The 18816-nt window shown below is 53.3% G+C and overlaps 4 protein-coding genes across 4 annotated transcripts; 1 reads left to right on the top strand and 3 right to left on the bottom strand.

Annotated features, from left to right (window-relative positions):
• Positions 1 to 680: 680 nt before the first annotated feature.
• On the bottom strand, positions 681 to 2284 carry LTHEOB_11847 (Killer toxin alpha/beta; the record flags this gene model as incomplete). The annotated part of the gene is made up of 5 exons (XM_035508648.1): positions 681 to 911; positions 1024 to 1270; positions 1359 to 1566; positions 1793 to 1917; positions 2118 to 2284. 5 exons carry the CDS (start codon positions 2282 to 2284, stop codon positions 681 to 683), a joined length of 978 nt encoding a protein of 325 aa, XP_035365541.1.
• A 6018-nt stretch (positions 2285 to 8302) lies between these two features.
• Positions 8303 to 9496, top strand: LTHEOB_11846 (uncharacterized protein; the record flags this gene model as incomplete). The annotated part of the gene is made up of 1 exon (XM_035508647.1): positions 8303 to 9496. The coding sequence occupies one exon, from the start codon at positions 8303 to 8305 to the stop codon at positions 9494 to 9496; it is 1194 nt and encodes a 397-aa protein (XP_035365540.1).
• Positions 9497 to 10610: 1114 nt separating this feature from the next.
• LTHEOB_11845 (GDP/GTP exchange factor Sec2p) lies at positions 10611 to 11711 on the bottom strand (the record flags this gene model as incomplete). Its single annotated transcript, XM_035508646.1, has 1 exon — positions 10611 to 11711. One exon carries the CDS (start codon positions 11709 to 11711, stop codon positions 10611 to 10613), a length of 1101 nt encoding a protein of 366 aa, XP_035365539.1.
• Positions 11712 to 14220: 2509 nt separating this feature from the next.
• On the bottom strand, positions 14221 to 18201 carry LTHEOB_11844 (DNA repair protein; the record flags this gene model as incomplete). Its single annotated transcript, XM_035508645.1, has 5 exons — positions 14221 to 14340; positions 14486 to 14824; positions 14879 to 15021; positions 15272 to 17742; positions 17792 to 18201. The coding sequence occupies 5 exons, from the start codon at positions 18199 to 18201 to the stop codon at positions 14221 to 14223; spliced, it is 3483 nt and encodes a 1160-aa protein (XP_035365538.1).
• Positions 18202 to 18816: the final 615 nt, after the last annotated feature.

Raw genomic sequence — 18816 nt, 5'->3', positions numbered from 1 at the left:
TGATTGTTGTTCGTCCTGGATTTTGGGTCAATCATGCATTTCCTTCTATAATACAGGATTCTTGCTCTTACGCTCGTCAGAAGCCGTGGGATATTTAAGATAATATTGTCATCAACACGCTTTATAATGGTCAGTTGCGGAGATGTAGAATGCGTGTCTTCGAGGAATCCCTACGTCAAAGGAAAAGTTCCTCGCCCCAAACAGTTGCGTGAGAAGAGCGACCATCTTTGCCATGTCAATGTACCTTGCATCCAACTTTTGTGGGACCGCCATAGTGAATGCAAGGGTCTTTTTCGTTGACGCGTTTGGAGAATGCGAGGTTGACTAGTAAGTAAGGTTGATGATGGCTGGAATAAAGGCTGCGTAACAGGAATAGAGAATGCGGAGCGACTGCTTATATGCATGCTTAATAAATATATTAGCTAAGCATACTAGCAATTTTAATAGGGCTTCTAAATGGAATGCGTTGCGGCCTAATGTCTCACCCACCCGATAGAACCGATTAGTTGACGCGTGGCCTTTTATCTGCCTGATTATGCACGAAAGTGGGGCAACACCAAGGCTGAGATTCCATTTCGGCTAGGCTTGGGTAGTATATGCAAGATAGTAAAGGTGGTGGTAACATCGCTAAAAAGCGGGGTTGACTAGGGCTTTCCTTTGCACCGGCTTGAAAGATTAATCTACCGGCGAGGCTGCCTATCAGCCATAGGGCTTTGAGCATTTAATGAATTCGATTTATTGTGTTCAAAGTATTTGCCGATGGTGGTTCTGTCCTTGGGGATTTCTGTTCCGCCGAGCAAGTCGGCGTAGAATTTGTCGGCTTTATCGCCGTCTAGAGTCTGGTAGACGCCGTGCTGGTATCTGTTGTCCAGGATGTAGCCACGCTTGGAGTAGCCTGGCGGGCAAGCTGGCTTCATCCGAGTTGAGCACCTGTTCAGAATGCAGCCTGTCCCGTTCAGCGGTGATATGAAGGCCGTCATAGCGTCAGGTGCTGCTAATCGTCGGGGCCCAGCAGTGACCCACTATTTCGGTTATGTAACAGTCACCGCTAAAGTAGTTGGTACAAGGGTCTCCGACGTCTTTTCCGTTCTGACTCTTGCAGCCGAAGCAGCATAGCGAAAGCTCGCTGACGACGCAGGAGAAATAGTCATTGCCGTTCCTGTTGATTGAACCACGCATGACCTTGCCCGCGCTCTCTGCGGCGACATTGGCGTACATCTTAAAATCCTTGTCATATGCATTGTTCCTGCCGTGCGGAGCTGGTAAGAACCTGCGTGAAGTGTGTTGCGGATGTCAATGCTTTCATCATGTCCGAATAGTCCCTCGCCACGTTGTTCAGCTCGACGAAAAGCGCCTACATCATGTAGACAGCCTTGAAACTGTTTAGAGTGGAGCCATCAGCAACATTGAGGGAGTCTAGGTCGGGAAAGGTAGCATCGCACTCTGGCAGCGTGCCGGCGTCTGGCAGGAATTCGTCATCATCATCGTCCTTTGGATCCTGGTCATCGTCTCCGAAGCATACCAGGTTATCCGCCCAGTCCATGGTGCCCAAGAGATTGAGAGCGTCTTATTTGTCCGTTCTCCAGGTCGTGCTATTTTCTTCCATGTACGCGACCCACTGGTCATCTCCGTAGATCAAGACATTGGAGCTGCCCTCCTTGTTGTACCATGCTTTAACAATGAGCTTGCTCTCAGAGTTTCTCATGTATCCCGGTGTGCGACTGCAATGTCCCGGTGTCGCCGCGTGTCGCCGGGGAGTCGGGGCTTACAAACAAACAGTTTGGTCCCGTACAGCCGCTCTGCATCATGCGGAACGATCGGCCGTACAACTGAATACCGACGGGAATCTTGTTGGATGGGACACTGGCCCTGGTGGTCATCGCGAGCGCGTATACGGTCTCAGTCAAGTTGACGTGACTGCGTAGACAGTTGCAAGCTGGACAGCCGTCCTGGTTGAACCCGTTGCCGCGGTCTCACTGGCCGTGGAGGTCATAAGACATGTGGACGATGTAATCCAGGACTTTGGATATTTTGACGACAGCTTATTTAGATACCAACATGACGCCGGAGCTGCAATCGAGAGGGTCTTGTCTAAGTGTAGCTGAGAGCGGACCTACTTGAGGAAGACGAGATCATTGAGTGCATCGGACGTCTGGCCAGGCAGAATGCCCGGAATACCAGGAGCTCCCAGGTATTCCCAGTCAAAATCTAGACCGCCCATGGTGTTTTTGTTCACGACCTTGACGGCATTGGTGGCGAACTGGTCGGCATTGGGCGGGTTCATAGGTTGGCGAAGCACGTCGTAGTCCACGAGTTGGTGCCTAAACCCTAACAGCCTCAGAAAGACAGTTGTGTGAAATCAGTCACGGATTCATTGGAAGTTCAGGGATGTTCGAACAGAGTACGAGGTCGCTGAGTGGCTACAGCAAGCCAGACTCTAGGTCGGGCGTATGCTGCAGCTACATAAGAAATGACATTCGGAAGCTTAGCCCAGCTACGAGCCTCTGACCACTGTCCACAGATTGGGGCATCCAACTTTTGCGGGACCGCCATGGTGAAAGAAAGGGTCCTGTTTATCAATCAGTTTGGGGTCTCGGAAAGGCGGTTAGCGGCTTCGCCTCTCGCAACCGTTCCCCTGCACGCCCACCTGCTCCGCCTCCATCTCTGCCAGCGCTTGTCGTCCATTCTCACCTACTTTCTCTTCGCCTCGATCACTGCAACACCGCCGCGTGTCCCCTTCCCCTCCTGCAGCCGGCCGCCGCCGCTCCCGCTCCTCCTCCTCCTCCCACCACGTCGACAGCACGGCAGCGCTCTTCGCCGACCGACGCCATCGCCCTTGCCCGCCTCGAGCGACTGCCTCCCCTTCCGTCGCGGTGGTGTATTTCGAGTTGGCGGAGGCGCACTTGGGGTCGTGGAATGGCTTTGCTGGCGCGTTGGCGGTCGCCGAGAGAGTGGCGCAGCGGTGCTCGGCGAGGAGGGAGGGGACTGCGGCGAGGCCGGGGTGCGGAGCGTGGTGGATGGTGGATGGCGAGGTGAAGTGAGGTCAGGTGGAGTTTTTGGATTTCTATAAGGAGCGATGGAGCGATGATAAGGAAAATACAAAAAAAACGTTCATCACAGCTAGCTAGTAGAACAGTCTTTATGCGCCACGCTCATCCTCCATATTGCATCCGCCCACGTAACTTATACTTTTTATTGTCCCGCCAGTCCCCGTTTTCTTATCCTTGAACCCCACGGCTATCATTCCTATCTTGGTCTCGTCGTTCACAGAAGAGACGGGGAGACTACTTATTACGAAATCTCCCGTCGCAGCCTCCTCTGTCGTCCTAGTAGAGTCATGTCAGTATCTATCTCTATATAAATAGAGTCAGAAAACAACAACTGAAAGACTAACCTTAATTGTCTTCACAGCATTGGTTTGCGTCCGATTTCGTCTTACACGGACAGTAGCCCCCAGGGGTAGAAAACCAGCAGTTGTTCGTATTGCAAGCCGGTCGTTCAGGAGCCGCTGCTTGAGCGCAGCATAGCTGTTCGCTGATCGACACACAGGCGCATACACCGCCTGGGGTGTAGGGATAGCATGGCTCCACGCATTGCTGATTCTGGCGCAGTTCGATCCGATGTGCGACTTCGAGAGTATCGTAGGGAAACTGTGTAACTATGTCGTTTTGGATCAAGTTTTTGTCGTCGTTGTTTGGCTCAGGGTAGGAAGGAAGACCGGTAGGACGGGTGCACCCAGCGGCGCATAACGTAATAAACGAGAAGATGGAAAAGATGAGAAAGCGAATCATAGCTGGTGCGTAGTAAATGTTCGTTGTCGAGAGAGGAGAGGAGGGTGATACGAAAATCTAATTTTTTGGAATATACTCCATGCTTCTCTTATACTATGTAGATCTTCATCGTATATAATCTCGGTAACTAACAGAAACCTCGGAAATAAACTTTAATATTAATAGAAATCGTGTGAGAAAACCTTAATAGTAGGCTCGAGACTAAGAAAGCCTAAATATAAATAGAGAAGGTTGTTGGTCACAGTGAAACAAGGGTATAGCCAGCTCCGTGCTGTCGAACTCAATCGGCCTCAGCATGCTGAGGGTGAATGCGTCTAGCGGGATGGTTGCGACAAGGAACGAGAGCGCTGCCGAACGCACCTTCGATCGCGTTGCGCCTCAGCCCATCCTCGTCGCTTACACCTTCTGACAGGCTGGAATCAAATCTCCCTCTCCGGACTGACCGTCGCTTTCCTTCTGCTGAGCTTCTCCTTCTCCTCTGACCCTCCTGCCCTTCATCTATTGCATCAGATAGAAACATTTTCTGATCCTTCTATGGCCATTTGGAAAGCACGGCCGTCGTCATACTGTTGGAAGTGTATCGGGGCGACAGAAGCTCGAGAGGTATGGGTGGACATCGACTGTGCTCGTATTCGGACGCAAAACGAAACGACAGATGACCTACAAAACGAGTGCAGCGCTCCTGATTGAGGACGCCGCGCCGTTGCGTTGGCTTAAAGCATGCGGCGGCTCTCCACGGAGCTCCGCCGCTGCGTTATTCGCTGAGGCCATACCAGGGAGGTTTCTCCAGTTGCTTGGCGTATTCCTCTGCGATGTGGTGCAAGACTGCCTGCCTACCGCTTGGCAAAGTATAGTATCACCCTGATGAGAACCACCATGGCGTTGCTCATCGGCTCGCCCCAAACCCGCCGCGCCTGCTTTAGAGGCCATCGCAGCCTTCACCACCGGCACCAGCACTTGCTCCTCGTCTTCGCCCACCAACACCTTATAGCAGGTGGGGCACGAGTCCGCCAGCTCGCCCATGTCCGCCAGCTCGCCCATGTCCACCAGCTGCCACTGGGCCGCCGCCTTCAGCTGCTAGCCCTGCTACTCCGTCACCCCCTCGCCGCACCTGTCGCACATCGGCGTTTTGAAACGGCAGAATCCCTCACCCCTGCCTTGACCGGAGGCCCCTCTCCACCGAGAGTCGGCTTCTTTTAGCATTCCCGACGGGATGGATGAGATTTAGCGTTGGACTTCCACTGCTAAAGCGCAGTTTCGAGACAAGTACAGTGCCTCCATTCAGGCACTGGCCGACTTATGCGTGGTTCTGCATTTCTACCGCGGAGACGCCATCAGGCTCTGCAATGGAGTTTAGACACGAAACCCGCAAATCTCAGAATTACCGGCCCATTTCGACCGTATACAAAGACCTCTAAACCGTAGTCCCTCTTTAGTCTCTCTAAGACTAGAAGAAATCTTTCGAGGTCATCGAAATTTCCAATTTTCTCGACCACGTTGCCGTTCTAAGATTCCTTTCAGCGGCTGTCTCTCTCCCCCCCTCGAAGTCTATATTTTATCATGTACACTAAGCGCCTACTCGGAGCTTTGAGAAACCCATGACCTCCGGGGCAGATTCTGTGCGCTGAAGTCAAGACAATGACAATCTTCTGGTGATTTCTCCAGTGCCATATCTGATTGGAATCAATGTCGACAGCCACATGTCAAGGTACTTCATAGTCGGCTCCAGACCGTTTCGATAACGCCGTCCTAAGAAATGACATTCGGTAGCCTAGGCCAGCTACGAGCCTCTAACCACGGTCCATAGATTAGAGCACCGCCATGGTAAAAGAAAGGGTCTTGTTTGTCAATCATTTTGGGGTCTCAGAAAGGCGGTTAGCGGTACGTGTTATTACGTAAGGCTTAACCATTCACCGCCTACTGTGCAAGAATAAAATTTTTCTTCAGGGCGCCGGCTTATAATACGACGGCTACATTTGATACCGACTGCAACCAACAAAGAACGCACAAACCAACATCAGGCGCTTGCACGGAAGTACTATCTGACGATCTAAGATGGCCTCCTCCGATTTGTCAGTCCTACCCATTCAGAGGCCGTTGTTTAACTTCGCTACGATGCCGCCGTCGCTTTCAGAGACCTGCGACCCTGAGGGCGACATCCGCCTTACCGCTCCTTTGACTATTCTCGGTGTCAAGCAGCAAAAGACCTTCGTTGTCTCTTCAAAGGCCATGCGGCTCGCTTGTGATGTTTGGAACAGGATGCTAGCGCCGGACAGCCCCTTCTTGGAAGCCAGGGAGGTCGGCCATGGCAAGCTATCCTTTCCGGAAGATGATGCAGCGCCGTTAGCGATACTACTGCACATAGCACACCTGAACTTCGACAAGGTTTCCCATTACATATCCTTTCAACAGCTTCTCGATCTCGCAGTTCTAACGGATAAGTACGGCGCTACTAAGCTTGTACGGCCGTGGATTAAGTCTTGGATCGCCGTTGTGCAGCATCTACTACTACAACCCGCACATGAAGAGTGGCTGTGGATTGCCTGGGAGTTTGGCCAAAGCAGATCATTTCGACAGTTGGCAGTTCATCTAGTCCAGGAGGTGAAAAGGACCGCGGATGGCCACTGCGTGACGCAGAAGGGGAGAATCCTTGATCCATCAGCCGATAACTGCCGCCTGCCTCCAGACATCATCGGTACGTCTAAGATTCGCACAATCACGACCGCCATAGCTTACCCGTTCGCCAGAGAGCATTATGGAAATCCGACTGAAGGTAATTCAAAGTTTGTTCGACATATACCAAGATTCTATTACCAAATTTACGAGCGCCCGGGCATCTGATATCAGGGGAACCCTCTGTCTCAACTCCAGCGAAGACTTGGATGGCCGCCGAAGATGTGACGCTCTCACGTTTGGGTCGCTCACACTCTCTCTACGCCAGGCCGGATTGAGCGTTGAGAGTAGCTGGGTAAATAATGAAGACTGTAGCGTCAGGGAGCTTTCGCAGAAGCTTCTGGCCATCCAACTGGTCGCGTGTAAACATAAGGGCTATAGCTCTGAGTGCGCAAACTCATCCCTTGGAACGGAGCTACGACAATCGGTTGAGAAGGTGTTCGCCAATATTCCCTCCCCCGTTAAAGATTCGCACATTCGTCACATTTCACGTCAGATGGCGGCGTGTGGAGCAGTCTAAACGTGAAGAACCCCCTGCCCGACAGGACACCTGGAACCAAAGAAGTCGCCTATCCCTTGCATTAGGCATACTCACCGGAGTCACTATCGACAGCCACATGTCAAGGTACTCTTTGGTCGGCTCCACACCGTTTGGCTTAACAACGTCCGAATATCCTTTTTGCATTTCCATATTATACTTTCTCTAAGAGCTATCTCGCACTAAAAAATGCTTCTCTCCCTAGATTTCTTATTAGCCGCAACTTGAGCGTATACCATTTCATAAACGAGAGCTGGAGTTGCTTCTTACACGTCTTCCGTGGCTTTATTTACTTGTTATGCCCCCATGTATCTCGCTTGTTCGGCTGAATTAAATCATAAATTAAAGTGTTTCTTGCTTGCTTGGTTGCGTATCTACTTAGGTGCCAGTCTGAAACTTTATAGAACAATTTGCTAAGCCGAGAAAAACGAAGGTTTTTTCAACAATGGACAGCGGAGTTGAATGAGCCTCGCGTCCATCAGCAGCCCATTCGAACTGTACGTCTCGCAGTCTTCGCGACGCCCCGCATGTGCAAGTACCCAAAAAGTCTTGTGAACCCTTTGATAGCTACTCGAAGTTGCTGACTTAGCAGTAAGGCATAGGTGGCGGGTACACAGCGAGCTCTTGCGGGCAGACAAGCTCTTCCAGAGCGCCTTCATGCTGCCCACCGCCTGCGTCTGCGCCTGCACCGCCGCCGCTGCTGCTGTTGCTTGCTCGTCATTGCGGCTCATGGTGCTGCGCAGCCAGGCGGAGGCAGTAGCGGCGTGATCGTAACGGTCGTAGGTGAGAGTAGGATTTCCCAAATGGATGTGTGCGCGCTGAAGAAGGCGTCGAGGCGTAGCGGCCCGTGGATGATGATAAGAAGGAGCCCGTTGTACCCTACGGTGGATTCTGGCTGTTGCTGCTGTTGCTGATCGGGAGCGGGACGGGTGATGGTGAAGGTGGGGGGGAGGTGGGGGCGGAGATTCCGGGATGAAGGCCAATGCGGCGAGTGATGTCCCACTGCAATGCGCATCAGGCGGCTGCCAGCTGCGGTAAAGACTTCCTCAACATGATGTTACTGCGGCTGTGATGGCGGTTTTCGTTGACCTCCGCGAAGGTAAAGCGGCACTAGGCCCGCCCCACTGACTGACGTGTGCGGCACGGCAATCTGCATAGTCGTGTTACATCGCGATTGGCTTCCCAAAGTACCAATACCCAATCTTGAAGACAATTTCTTGTGAATTCAGCTAGTAGAGAGATTATAAAACTACTGCGCGATACTTTCTATATCTCTTTTGCCAGCAGACATGTCTTCGTAATGGACATCAAATACCCCGAACCCCACACCGCTTTGGAACAACCGGACGCCCTGAGAGGTGCTCTTGAGAAGCTCAAAAGCAATTCAAATGCCGATCCTGTTTTTGAGTGCTACGCATTCGAGGACGACAGATGGAGGTTTCCCCCTGGATCTCGGTGCCATAAGGAGTGCACTCTTCCTCTCCACGAAGCCAACTACGGCTTGAATCTCCTTAGACAGGCAACTACCCCATACACTGCACGACAAGCGACAACCTTCATCCGTCTCCTACTCTGCAGCCGTCACTATGAGCAAACACAATTCTTTTTGAGTCTACTCATAAGCCTGACGGAGCTCGATGACCAAAAGGAGATCTCGAAGGCACATGTCAACGACATCTTTCTCTTTCAGTTCTCATCCTCCCTGGCCCTACGCCACAAGGCCCCAATGAAGCGGCATGATTCGCTTGTGCCCGAATCCTCTTTGCGTCCTTCCGCAGCACCTGCCCCGGCCATCGAACTTAAAGTATCTACACCTCAGCCCAGTGGGCTGTACGCCAACCTGGAGTTTCCCTCTGCTAGGTCGGAGGTCCTTTATCACACGGAACTCCGATGCATTGGATTCATCACAGAGTACATGCGCTGCCCGTGCATCATCGCAGGTTCGGCCAGAACCACGGCTCAGCAAGCTCTGACGTCGTACGTCGAAAAGCCGCAAATAGGCATCCTGCAGCCTCTCCTCCAGAACATGCTTTGCCCCACGCATAGAGGTTCTGGGCTGCTGGATGTCTATCGCGAGAAGTGGGCAAACCACTTTACCTTTGTCTACAACTTCGAGCAGCGTGTTCCACCCCTTTCCCAAAGCGATCAGCAAGTCGACAGTAGCAGGTTTCGCTTCACTTATAAGCCTCCATCTTCGCCCGTTACCTCGAAGCAACCTGCACGCAGACCGCGTATCATTAGGAATGAAACTTCAGAAAATAACTTCGGCGGTGCCAGCGGCGCTCCGAAGCTTGAGGAAGACCACGACGTCGCCAGTCACACCCCACAGTCGCTCAAAGTGGTCCCTGTGGCCGTTCCCGGTCCTGGAAGCCGCGGCGCCTTTCTGACCCCTCTGCAAACCCGATGGGCTGAAGCCCTTGCGAGCTCTTTGGATGACGAACTTGACGATCGTCCTAAAAAGGCGACTGCCGCGCAGCTCGCTAAGAGAAAGTAAGTCTCTAGCCTCATCCTCACCACTTGTTTGTTAGACAATTAGACGTGAAGCGCGTGTGCAATGGCGAGGTGGGCATACGTCTCTAAACCTTGCCTTTTCAGTTCGATAAGTTGTTAAATTTGAAATTAATGTTTTGGTATCTCAGGTTCGCGAAGCCGTCGGAGCCAACATTTCGTATGTAGAAAATGCTTAGTTAGGCATCTTTCTGAAACTTCTTATACAACGAGAATGGGATAGCTACGACACGGACAATGCACGATAGACACAGGGACGAGGGCGGATGATAGCCGCTATGATTGAACCTCGATTTCTTTTTGTGTAAGATTTTGACTTAGAGGTGAGCAGATGTATCCGTAGAAGAAATTCAACTCCGCAAAGATTTTTATTTCCAACACCTAGTAAATCGACCGCCAACGTGATGCAGGATACACTGAACTCGTGGAAAAAACTAACCAATCTTCTATATTCCCGTAGTACCGATCGACTTGGATGGTGCTCTCGAACACGTCCCAGCAGGACTGCCAGTCGTGCAAGCAGCCGTCCAAGTTGACTGTAGGTGAAGATGCCGCTGGCGTTTCCCCTATTCGTCCCGCACAGCTGCTCGCGCGCCTTCCACATCTAGTCCTTGCTCTTGCACTTCCCGCGCCATGCGTGTAGCACTCGGCCGTCGAGAGCAGCATAGGTAATATCCGTTCACTGCATCCTCAGAGGAAGAAGAACAGTATGACGCGTGGTAACTGAGCATGGGCAATTCAGACGTTCGCGGTCACTTCTACCACCAACAACTCCAGCCTGAAGGCCGAGGTCGAGTTTGTTGCTGCCCGAAAATGATCTCATGTACTCGTCCATTTATAAAAACTCCGACATATGGTGGTATATAGCGCTCAAAAAGACGGGGAAAAATAAATCATGGGTATCGTATCGCGTTGCAGCATATGCAAATGTCTACGGACAGCGCATCGAAATCATCATCTCGAATCTCCTCCTCGACGTCAACTACCTCCTGCAACGGCCAATGAAAATACCGAGGGACCTGCCGCACGTTCTTCACCGGCCGTACTGAGAGCCTGCCCACCATTCCCCAATCAATTCCTTCACTGCAGCAGTGGTGATTCTATCTGCCTCGCCCGCCAGACTGAGTCAGCACCCTCGCAACGAGAACGTCCCTCAGCCGCTCGTACTCGGCCAACAAGGCGGCCCTCGCAGGCTCCGCATCGGCGGCGGCAGCAGCGCGCGTGGCGGCATCACCCAGAGCCAAAAAGTCGTCCTGGACAGGGGGCACGGACACATCGCAGGCGCGGCGTCTCTCGCCTGCCCAGCCAGCGAGGTCAGCCATGTCGGCAACCAACCGGCGCGGATCCAGCTGTTGCTGGCCATCAGCCGCCGCCGGACGGTGGACATAGAGCAGGGCTCGGCACCAGGCGCGGCTGATGTCGAAGGCGGCGACGTTGGCGGCGTGCGCGAAGCGGCCCAGCTCCTCGAGCTTCGGACGCAGATGCGGGTGCTTGTGTGCGTTGCGCCCGGCCAGCCTCCGCGCTTCGCCGAGCAATGCCACCAGCTCGGCGAAGAGCTGTGGCGAATCATTGCCGTGTGCGTGGTCCGCTTCGCGCAGCTCGTCCGAGTCGGCGCTATGCTGCGTCATCTGTTGGGACTGGACGGCTTGTTGTCCCAAGGCCGCTAGGCGGTCGTCGTCATCGTCGCGCCTGTCGAAGAGTTGGGACCACGGCGGCTGGGGGCTGGCGATCTGCTGGGATGAATTGGGGTGTGTCTCAGGGACGCGCGGCGACGTTTGAGGGTGTTGTTGTTGTTGCTGCTCAATGGGCGGCGCTGGTGAAGACTGCGCGACTTGCACTTCGCCAGTAGTAGACGAGCTCGTCTCGTCCGCCGTGATGTGCTGCTGCTGTAGCTCCTGCTGTTGCTGCTGCAGCTCGTCCTGATGCTGTTCCAAGGCGCTAAGCCGTGGGAGCGTCTCTTGCTGATGCTGCTGTAACTCCTGCTGATGCTCTTCCAAGGCGCTGACCCGCGGGAGCATCTGATTTAGGACGCGTTGCACCTCAATTAATGCAGTGGTTTCGGGGCGAGCGCTGACGGAGCGTGTCACCGGACGAGTGTAAGAAAGCTCGGCTGGCGCAACGGAACGGGACCTTTCCATCTCTTGATGCACCTGGTCTACCCTGGTGCCGAGGTCAGACAGCTGCTGCTCGATCCGCTGCATCCAGGCTCTGTTGGGGACGGAATCTTGTTGGTTTTCATCAGTCCGCCTGCGCTTTCCCAATGCTCGTTCCGAAACGGCCGGGGTAGGTCCTGAAACAAGTATTTAGCGCTGTACTGCTGATGGTGAGGGTATACCTACGGGCATTAGGTCGCGCTGTTGAGCCCTCCGATGTGCTCGCAACGTCTGGGTACGGGGGCGGTTCATGACCGATAAATGCGCGGAGGAGCGGATTGATATCCACACCACCATCTCCGCCGTACATATCAGCAAGACAAAAGTTCTGTGGCGACGGGCGGAGGGAGCCATTTTGTGCGCGGGCACATAAGTCGTCTACGCACTCGACTGAAATCTTATTGCGAGGTAGGTAGAGCGTGAGGTTCGTCGAGAGTGAAAGAGAACGGAGAGACTGGAAAAGTCTAGATGTGTCGGCCAGTGGCTCGAGGCTTGTAGTCGCCGCATGGCCGATCACCGTTGGAGGTTGCTTGAGAAGGAATTGCAGTGCAATGACGTCGGCAGGTGATGAGCACTGCCTTGAGGAAACGAGGAACCTTACGCATTCCTGCGTTGCCTGGCTGCTATCTAACGACAAAGAGTGCAACTGCGAAACGTGTAGAGGGTCGATGGATACGTATAAGGGGTTTCTCCGGCTCGTAGACGCATTAGAGGCGATAGGTACGAACAGACGAAACAGGGCGGCTCCACTACTACGATCATAGCCAATCTTGCAGGAGAGCTGACTTGGTGAGGTCAAGAGCTCGATGTTGCCCGTCTCAGACGTCCACCGGGCACAGCAGGCGGCTCTGTCGGCTAGAAGATGAAAGCCAGGGATGTACAATGTTGTGGCCGGTGCCTGAGGGAGAGAAGCCATTCTCACGACTGAAAAGCTGCGTTAGCTACCGGATAAGCTTCGCGAGGGGTTGAAGAATATGAAAAGAAAAGTGTGCCCCCGGGCGACGCCCGGGAAACCCTCCCACCCAGGCTTTGCGAATTGTTGAAATTCTGAGCAGCCTTGGCTCCGCACTTTCGCAACAGCATGCACGTGTCTGCTCCTACTAGGTGCACGAAGCATGGCCTGCGCACGAGATCCCTCAGCGCCACTGAGAATGCAGCGAACCACGCCCCAAGACCCATCTCAGGCCCCGTGCTTGGCCCCCACATCCGCACATGACGCCGAGTTCTGTGCAGGACAGACCCCTAGCAGTTGAACAGATGTGAGATGATCTTTAGGGTGCACGAAGCATGGCCTGCTCACGAGATCCCTCCACGCCACCGAAGATGCAGCGAACCTCGCCCCAAGAGCCTTCTCAGGCCCAGTGCTTGGCCCCCGCATCCGCAAACGACGCAGAATTCTGTGCAGGACAGACCCCCCGCTGATCATCTCCCATTTAACGTGCTGCTGGGTGCACGAAGCATGGTCAGCTCACAAACCCCTCCACGCCACCGAGAATGCAGCGAACTTCGCCCCAAGAGCCATTTCGGGCCCTCTGCTAGGCCCCCACATCCGCATGTGACGTGGAAATTTGTGCAGGACAGACCCCCAGCAATAACACCTCAACGACGAAGCCCATTTGAAACACAACCTTGCCGGGTGCACCAAGCATGGCCTGCTCGCGAGATCCCCCCACGCGCCGAGGTATGGTGATCCGCGTAACAGAAGCCCTTTCAGGCCCCTGCAGACTAGAGAAACAGCCTACTCGCGGTATCCCTCCATTCCTGACAGCAACGTGGTGACTCGCGCAACGGCGACCATTTTCAGGCCCCTACAGACCCCCGGCAGGCGTTGTGTCCGTCCAGCTCACACGGCACGCCGAGCGAAAGTGCGATTGTTGCCGCTACCTACCCCGACCACCCTCCAGGCTTTTGGCAAGCAGCCTTGGCTTTGTTCGATTGCAGGACACTGACCTCGGGCCGAGAACGAGGAACGCGGGTCGGCCGCTGCGAGCTGAGAGACGAAGCCTGCACCTGTCAGCCAATGCGTCGTAATATGGGTCCCTGAGAGATGGATACTTTGCTGAGAGATTGCAAGCAGGAGAGGGATGATGGGGTCGATGGGTGATGGGGAAGGGAGGAATTGAGGTGGCTGGTGTTTCAAACGCGTTGCTTTCCCCGCTTTTGCGCACGGGCGCGCGAAACGCGTCCAGACGCGATTCCACGTGACGTAAAATCAGGCGCTGATCCGACGGGAGCCGAGCCGGGCCGGCGCGACCCGCTCCTCCCGTTTCCGCAACTGTCAGGCTAGCCCAGTATGGAATCGCATGCATTCCGCTTCCCGCCTAATTATCCGGACATCACGGCTTGCTCCTGGTGCTTTATTTTAAAGATTATTTTTTTTTAAAAAAAAGCTTTCTAAAGTATGGACTAGAAAGAAAAAGTACGTCTTACAGCCTCAGGCAAGATTATTCTGTAAGAGCAGAAACGAATAAATTGTTCTTTAATAGTGCTGTAAGATCGATAGGATAAGAAGAACGCAAATGCGATACTATAGAAACTCAAAACCTGTATCCCTAATCTACATGTTCTTTTGGGCTTTGCTCCCCGGACTTGGATCGCCGGTGACGGGGTGGTACCTTGAGTGCCGAGCTTCCCTCATGAGCAGTAGAGGCACCAGAATTCCTTGATCTGGGGCGACCTGGCTTCGTCAAGCGCGTTTGCGACTCATGTGCTGTTGGAGAGAAGGCTGTCGGGAATTGTTCGTCTTCCCCGTTGCGTGTCACGACGGTGCTGAGGGATGACTTTGGTGAATGCCGTCGTGGCCTTTCCGATTCTGATGGTACAGCTAGGAACTCGGTTGGGCCTGTTCGCGCATGGCGGCGAGACGATTCGGTGGCTTTAAAGTGCATCGAGTGGCTTGAGTTCCTTGACGTGTTGTCTGCTCTGGAGACGGGATCCGTGTCCTCAAACGAAGACTTGGGTTCCGGCATGGAAGAGTAGCCAGCCCAGCTCTGAACCTCAAAATCCTCGAACGGAGAGTCGTCATTCTCGTCCTGCTGATTTTCATCACCCGAGGATGAACAACTGGGTTGGTCGGGCACGTTTTCAGGGGCACGGCAAGCTTTATGCAATGCAATGTCCCGGTTTTGCATCGTAAGAGCAATCAATGCGTCCAAGTCGTTCTGTGTTTGCTTTTAGTTAGCATCAACCACTTTGTAATTTGCGAAATCACTCACAGTTGAGACTTCAGGACCTAAGAAAATATGCCCCTGACAAGACCGATGGTGTAGTCCGAAACGTTCAAGGGCATCCTCATCTATCCAATCGCCTCCGATCACCAGGTATTCGGAGCAATCTGCATCCTTCTCCTGTGAAGGACCTATTTGAGGACGGTATCGATGTGTAAAAAAGTCAATCTGGACAGGTGTATGGTTCACGAACCATGTTTGCCCGTACTCTGGGATTGAATTTAGCTTAAGGATGGTAAATGTGGTCTAGATGCTGTTTACCTGAAGCACGTCTATAGACTGGCTTCCATCCGCTATTCTTGATTGTCTGTAACGACTGGCTTCCTTCGTGCAGCGGAGAATTCCACAGGAATCGTGCAGGGATTCCTTGCGGTTTCATACCTCTGCTTCCCCTGCGTGGCAAGAGGCTCATTGAAGCAGAGAGGCCACACTCTCTAATCGATGTGCGAATCTCACGGAGCTGAGACTCCGACGTTGTCTGTAATGGGGGGAGGACCACCATGGCTTGGCTAGAAAGACTAGACACTCCAGCTTCATATCTGTCTTCCTCGCTCTCTTCCGATGACATCGTTCGTATGTTGCGAGACGTCCTCGGGGCCCTAAAGCGCGGGGCTGGCGGCTGAGGCTTGGTTGAGTTCCCGCTACGCTGGAAGAATGTCGAAGTCAGAAAGTCCGTAGTAGCAAACGGCTCTTTGAATCCGTTTTGGCTTTCGATTAATTCCAGCTTTCGGTCACCGTCCTGCATGCGTAATTGACGCGTTGGAGTAAATGGCTTTCCTTCGCGCTCGGTGTGAGCCGTAGCTTCTGCTTGCTCAGCTGCCTGCAAGCGTTGTCGATAGTCGTCAAGCATCTGCCGGTAATCCTCCATCTGGCGTAAATTCTGTTGCTCGGCTTTTCTTCGTGCCTTTTGAGCTGCTTCCGCTTCTGCAAGCTTCTTCGATCTCATAGCCGCCCGAGCGCTGCTCTCAGCCCGTTGTGCCGCAGCTTTAAGCCCCGAAATCTCCAGCTGCAAGGCATCTGTAGCTTGAGCGACCAGTGCAGACAATCTGCACTCGAATTCATCTTTGCGTTCCTCCTCAAGCTTCAACTGTCTTTGTCGTTCCGTCACCGCTTCCCCCTTTTCTCTTTCAATTTGCAGCTTCAAGGCAGCGATCAACTCCTCCTGGCTTCTCTGCGCCTCCTCTTCCTTCTTGCGGGAATTGAGCTCCCACAGTGTCTCCTCTATCCGCTCCTCCCTCTTTCTTCTCTCTTCCGCTTCCAGCTTAACCGATGCCTCCTTCTCTTCGGCTTTCTGTCGGGCATCGGCTTCCATCATGTCAGCCATGCGTCTCTCCATCTCTCTCAGACGCTCTGCCATCTCCCTTTCCGCCTCGGTCGGTCCAGGCGGAGGTGGTGCTGGAGCTGGAACTGGAGCTGGAGCTGGAACCGGAGCCGGCGGCTGCGCTGACGTTGGTATTCTATAGCGCCTTTGCGGACTCAAAGATCTTGTGAAGCGTCTTTGGGGTGGTAGCGATGGTTGCGAAGGCGGCGGATGAAGCATATACCGCCGATTCCAGGGCAATCCATGAGGCATCTTGTACGGCGGCTCTGCATAGGATCCAGGATACGGCGGCTCTTCATATTGCGGTTGTGGATTTGCCCAGCTGTCGTTGGTGTAGTTACTATGAAACGGGTTGGAGTATGAATCGTAGCTGTTTCCACGGGGATTCCATGCGCCGTTGTTGTTGAAATACTGCTGTCTGTGGTTGGTCCTTGGTGCATCCCTTTTTTTCTCACGTTCTGCTCTTGATGGATAGCCAGGATAATCATCCGATCTGCTCTCAGAGTTTCTTCGCCGTCCCGAATCTTGTCTTCGGTATTCGCGGTCCGTCGTGCGATTACCGGACCCTTGTCGTTGTAGACTGGGAGCTGAGGTTCCCCCCAAGGTGCTTTCAGACAGCTCGGACCACACATCAGACCCAATGCTGGAGTCTGTTCCATTGGCGGTCGACTCTGCTGACTGCTTGTTCTGAGGCGTAGGGTTCTCTTGTGCAGATTTGTGTGAACCGTATTCTTCATTTGAGGAAAACTTGTTCCTGGACATTGCAATGACTTGCTCGGGAGATAGTGTTGTAAGCCTCTTCAACAACCAATCCAAAGCTGTCGAGGAGCTTATTGGTGGCATGAAGCGTCCCCTATTCCCTTGAAACAGCGTCATGCAGTCCGTGTATTCCTCTACCTCAGAGTCACTTTCATCAGGATCTCTCGTCAGAGGCACTTCTGGTGGTGGTACTGGTGTGAAAGGTCGGTCAGCGTCGCCAGTCTCTGAGTTGTTGGCATCGACAACGGCGTTTCCAGCACCATCTTTCCTGCAAGGATCGGACGTCTCAGTTGTAGCAGCATCTGCTGCAGGTGACAACTTCACGGACTCTTTCGCTTCGCCTTGGCAGTCGCCCTCGCCTTCATTGGCGTCATCGTCACGCCCACCTCGATCTCCGCTTGCATCACCGGTCTTTCCGCCATCATCTTCTTGGTCTCCACGCTCTCGGTTTTGCCCCGCACACTCGTTGTTTTTCTCCCGCTTACCGAAGACCGGCTCCTGTTCTTCAGCGTTCCTTTTGCTGTCTGGTTCATAACTGTCCGGTGGGCGCATTTGAGCCATGGCGGGTCCGAAAACGAGGGTGAATTGTCTCTGAGCAAGTGCCATCGGCCCTTTCGTATAGTGTTGCACTGTACCGCTACCATAGTTCACCATCCATTCGTCTTTAGCTTCGTAACAAAGCTGTGCGATGAATTGACGGTTGCTGTCGATCAAGCTTTCGGCGACGGGGCGATGAGGGTTGACGTGGGCCTCCTCTCTCGTTGAGTACACACTGCATCATAGTCAGCTTGCAACAGCTTATGGCAGTCTTCTCGATTTACTTTGAGCGAGAGCTGAGTTCTCGTGTAGCGATCTGCATGACGCTCAGAATGAGATTCAAGTTCAGCTTGGAAGCGTTGACTTTGTCCAAGACAGGCTTCAGTGCATCGAGCTTGAACGCAAGAAGGATTCTGTTCCTCTTCTTTAGCAGTTTCTCCTTCACTTCATCAACTATCTCTTGAATTCTTCTGGTCTCCTCATCCAGCTCGTCGAATGCATCTTTACTGTACAAAGCCTCCTGCCCCTCTACGACCCGGTGGATCATGGTCAATATTGAGGAGAGGGACGACATTTCGGTTGCAAGCTCCTGCCTGCTCTTTCGCGCTTTGCGCACTGCGTCTGTTGCTTTGAAAAGCGATGTGCTGAGCTGGGCTACAGCTATTGCCGTTCCGAGTATGGATATTGGATCCATCTGTGATTGTGATCGTCGCGAATGGGTACTGGCGAATTGTTGGACGAGGCGCCTTCTCTCGGAGAGCCAACGAGAGGAGAGAAAAAATAATTCGTCGGGAAAGGCTGAAGGTCCAAGATTCTTAAGCAGCACGGCGCACAGCCTTGTCGGCAATCTTTGTGCACACAGACATGGCGCAGCTCGCAGCTCAGCCCCAGTGGCTGTTACCATCGTCGATCGGGTGCATATGCAGTGCTTACAGTGTACTGTTGACTGAGCCTCACCCCTAGGGCACAATCATGCAAGGCGTCATTACAATTTTGACCCTTGACAAACTGGGCTGAACAATTCTACCACGATCTACCGTAAGGATGAGCAGAAGAGGGAATTTTATGTTATGTTGACACCAATAGCGGCGCCACGGAGCTTTCAATCTTACAGCTGACTTGAATAAGAGTCGTAATTTCGGTAGAGACGGTAAAATCCAGCTGCTGGTATGTTACAGCCCCCACCCTCGTGAGCCCCCAACCCCGCACCAACTTTAGCTGCAAGCCCCTCCCAGCTGCAGGGCTTTGCTCAGCTCTCAAATTGTGCGATACCAACAGTTCTACTCGCCAGCTTTCTCGTATTCCAGGC

Source organism: Lasiodiplodia theobromae, assembly GCF_012971845.1.
Source record: "Lasiodiplodia theobromae strain AM2As chromosome Unknown scaffold_54, whole genome shotgun sequence".
NCBI lineage: Eukaryota > Fungi > Ascomycota > Dothideomycetes > Botryosphaeriales > Botryosphaeriaceae > Lasiodiplodia > Lasiodiplodia theobromae.
Note: the sequence above shows the minus strand (reverse complement) of the source record. Positions and strands in the feature narration are given on the sequence as shown.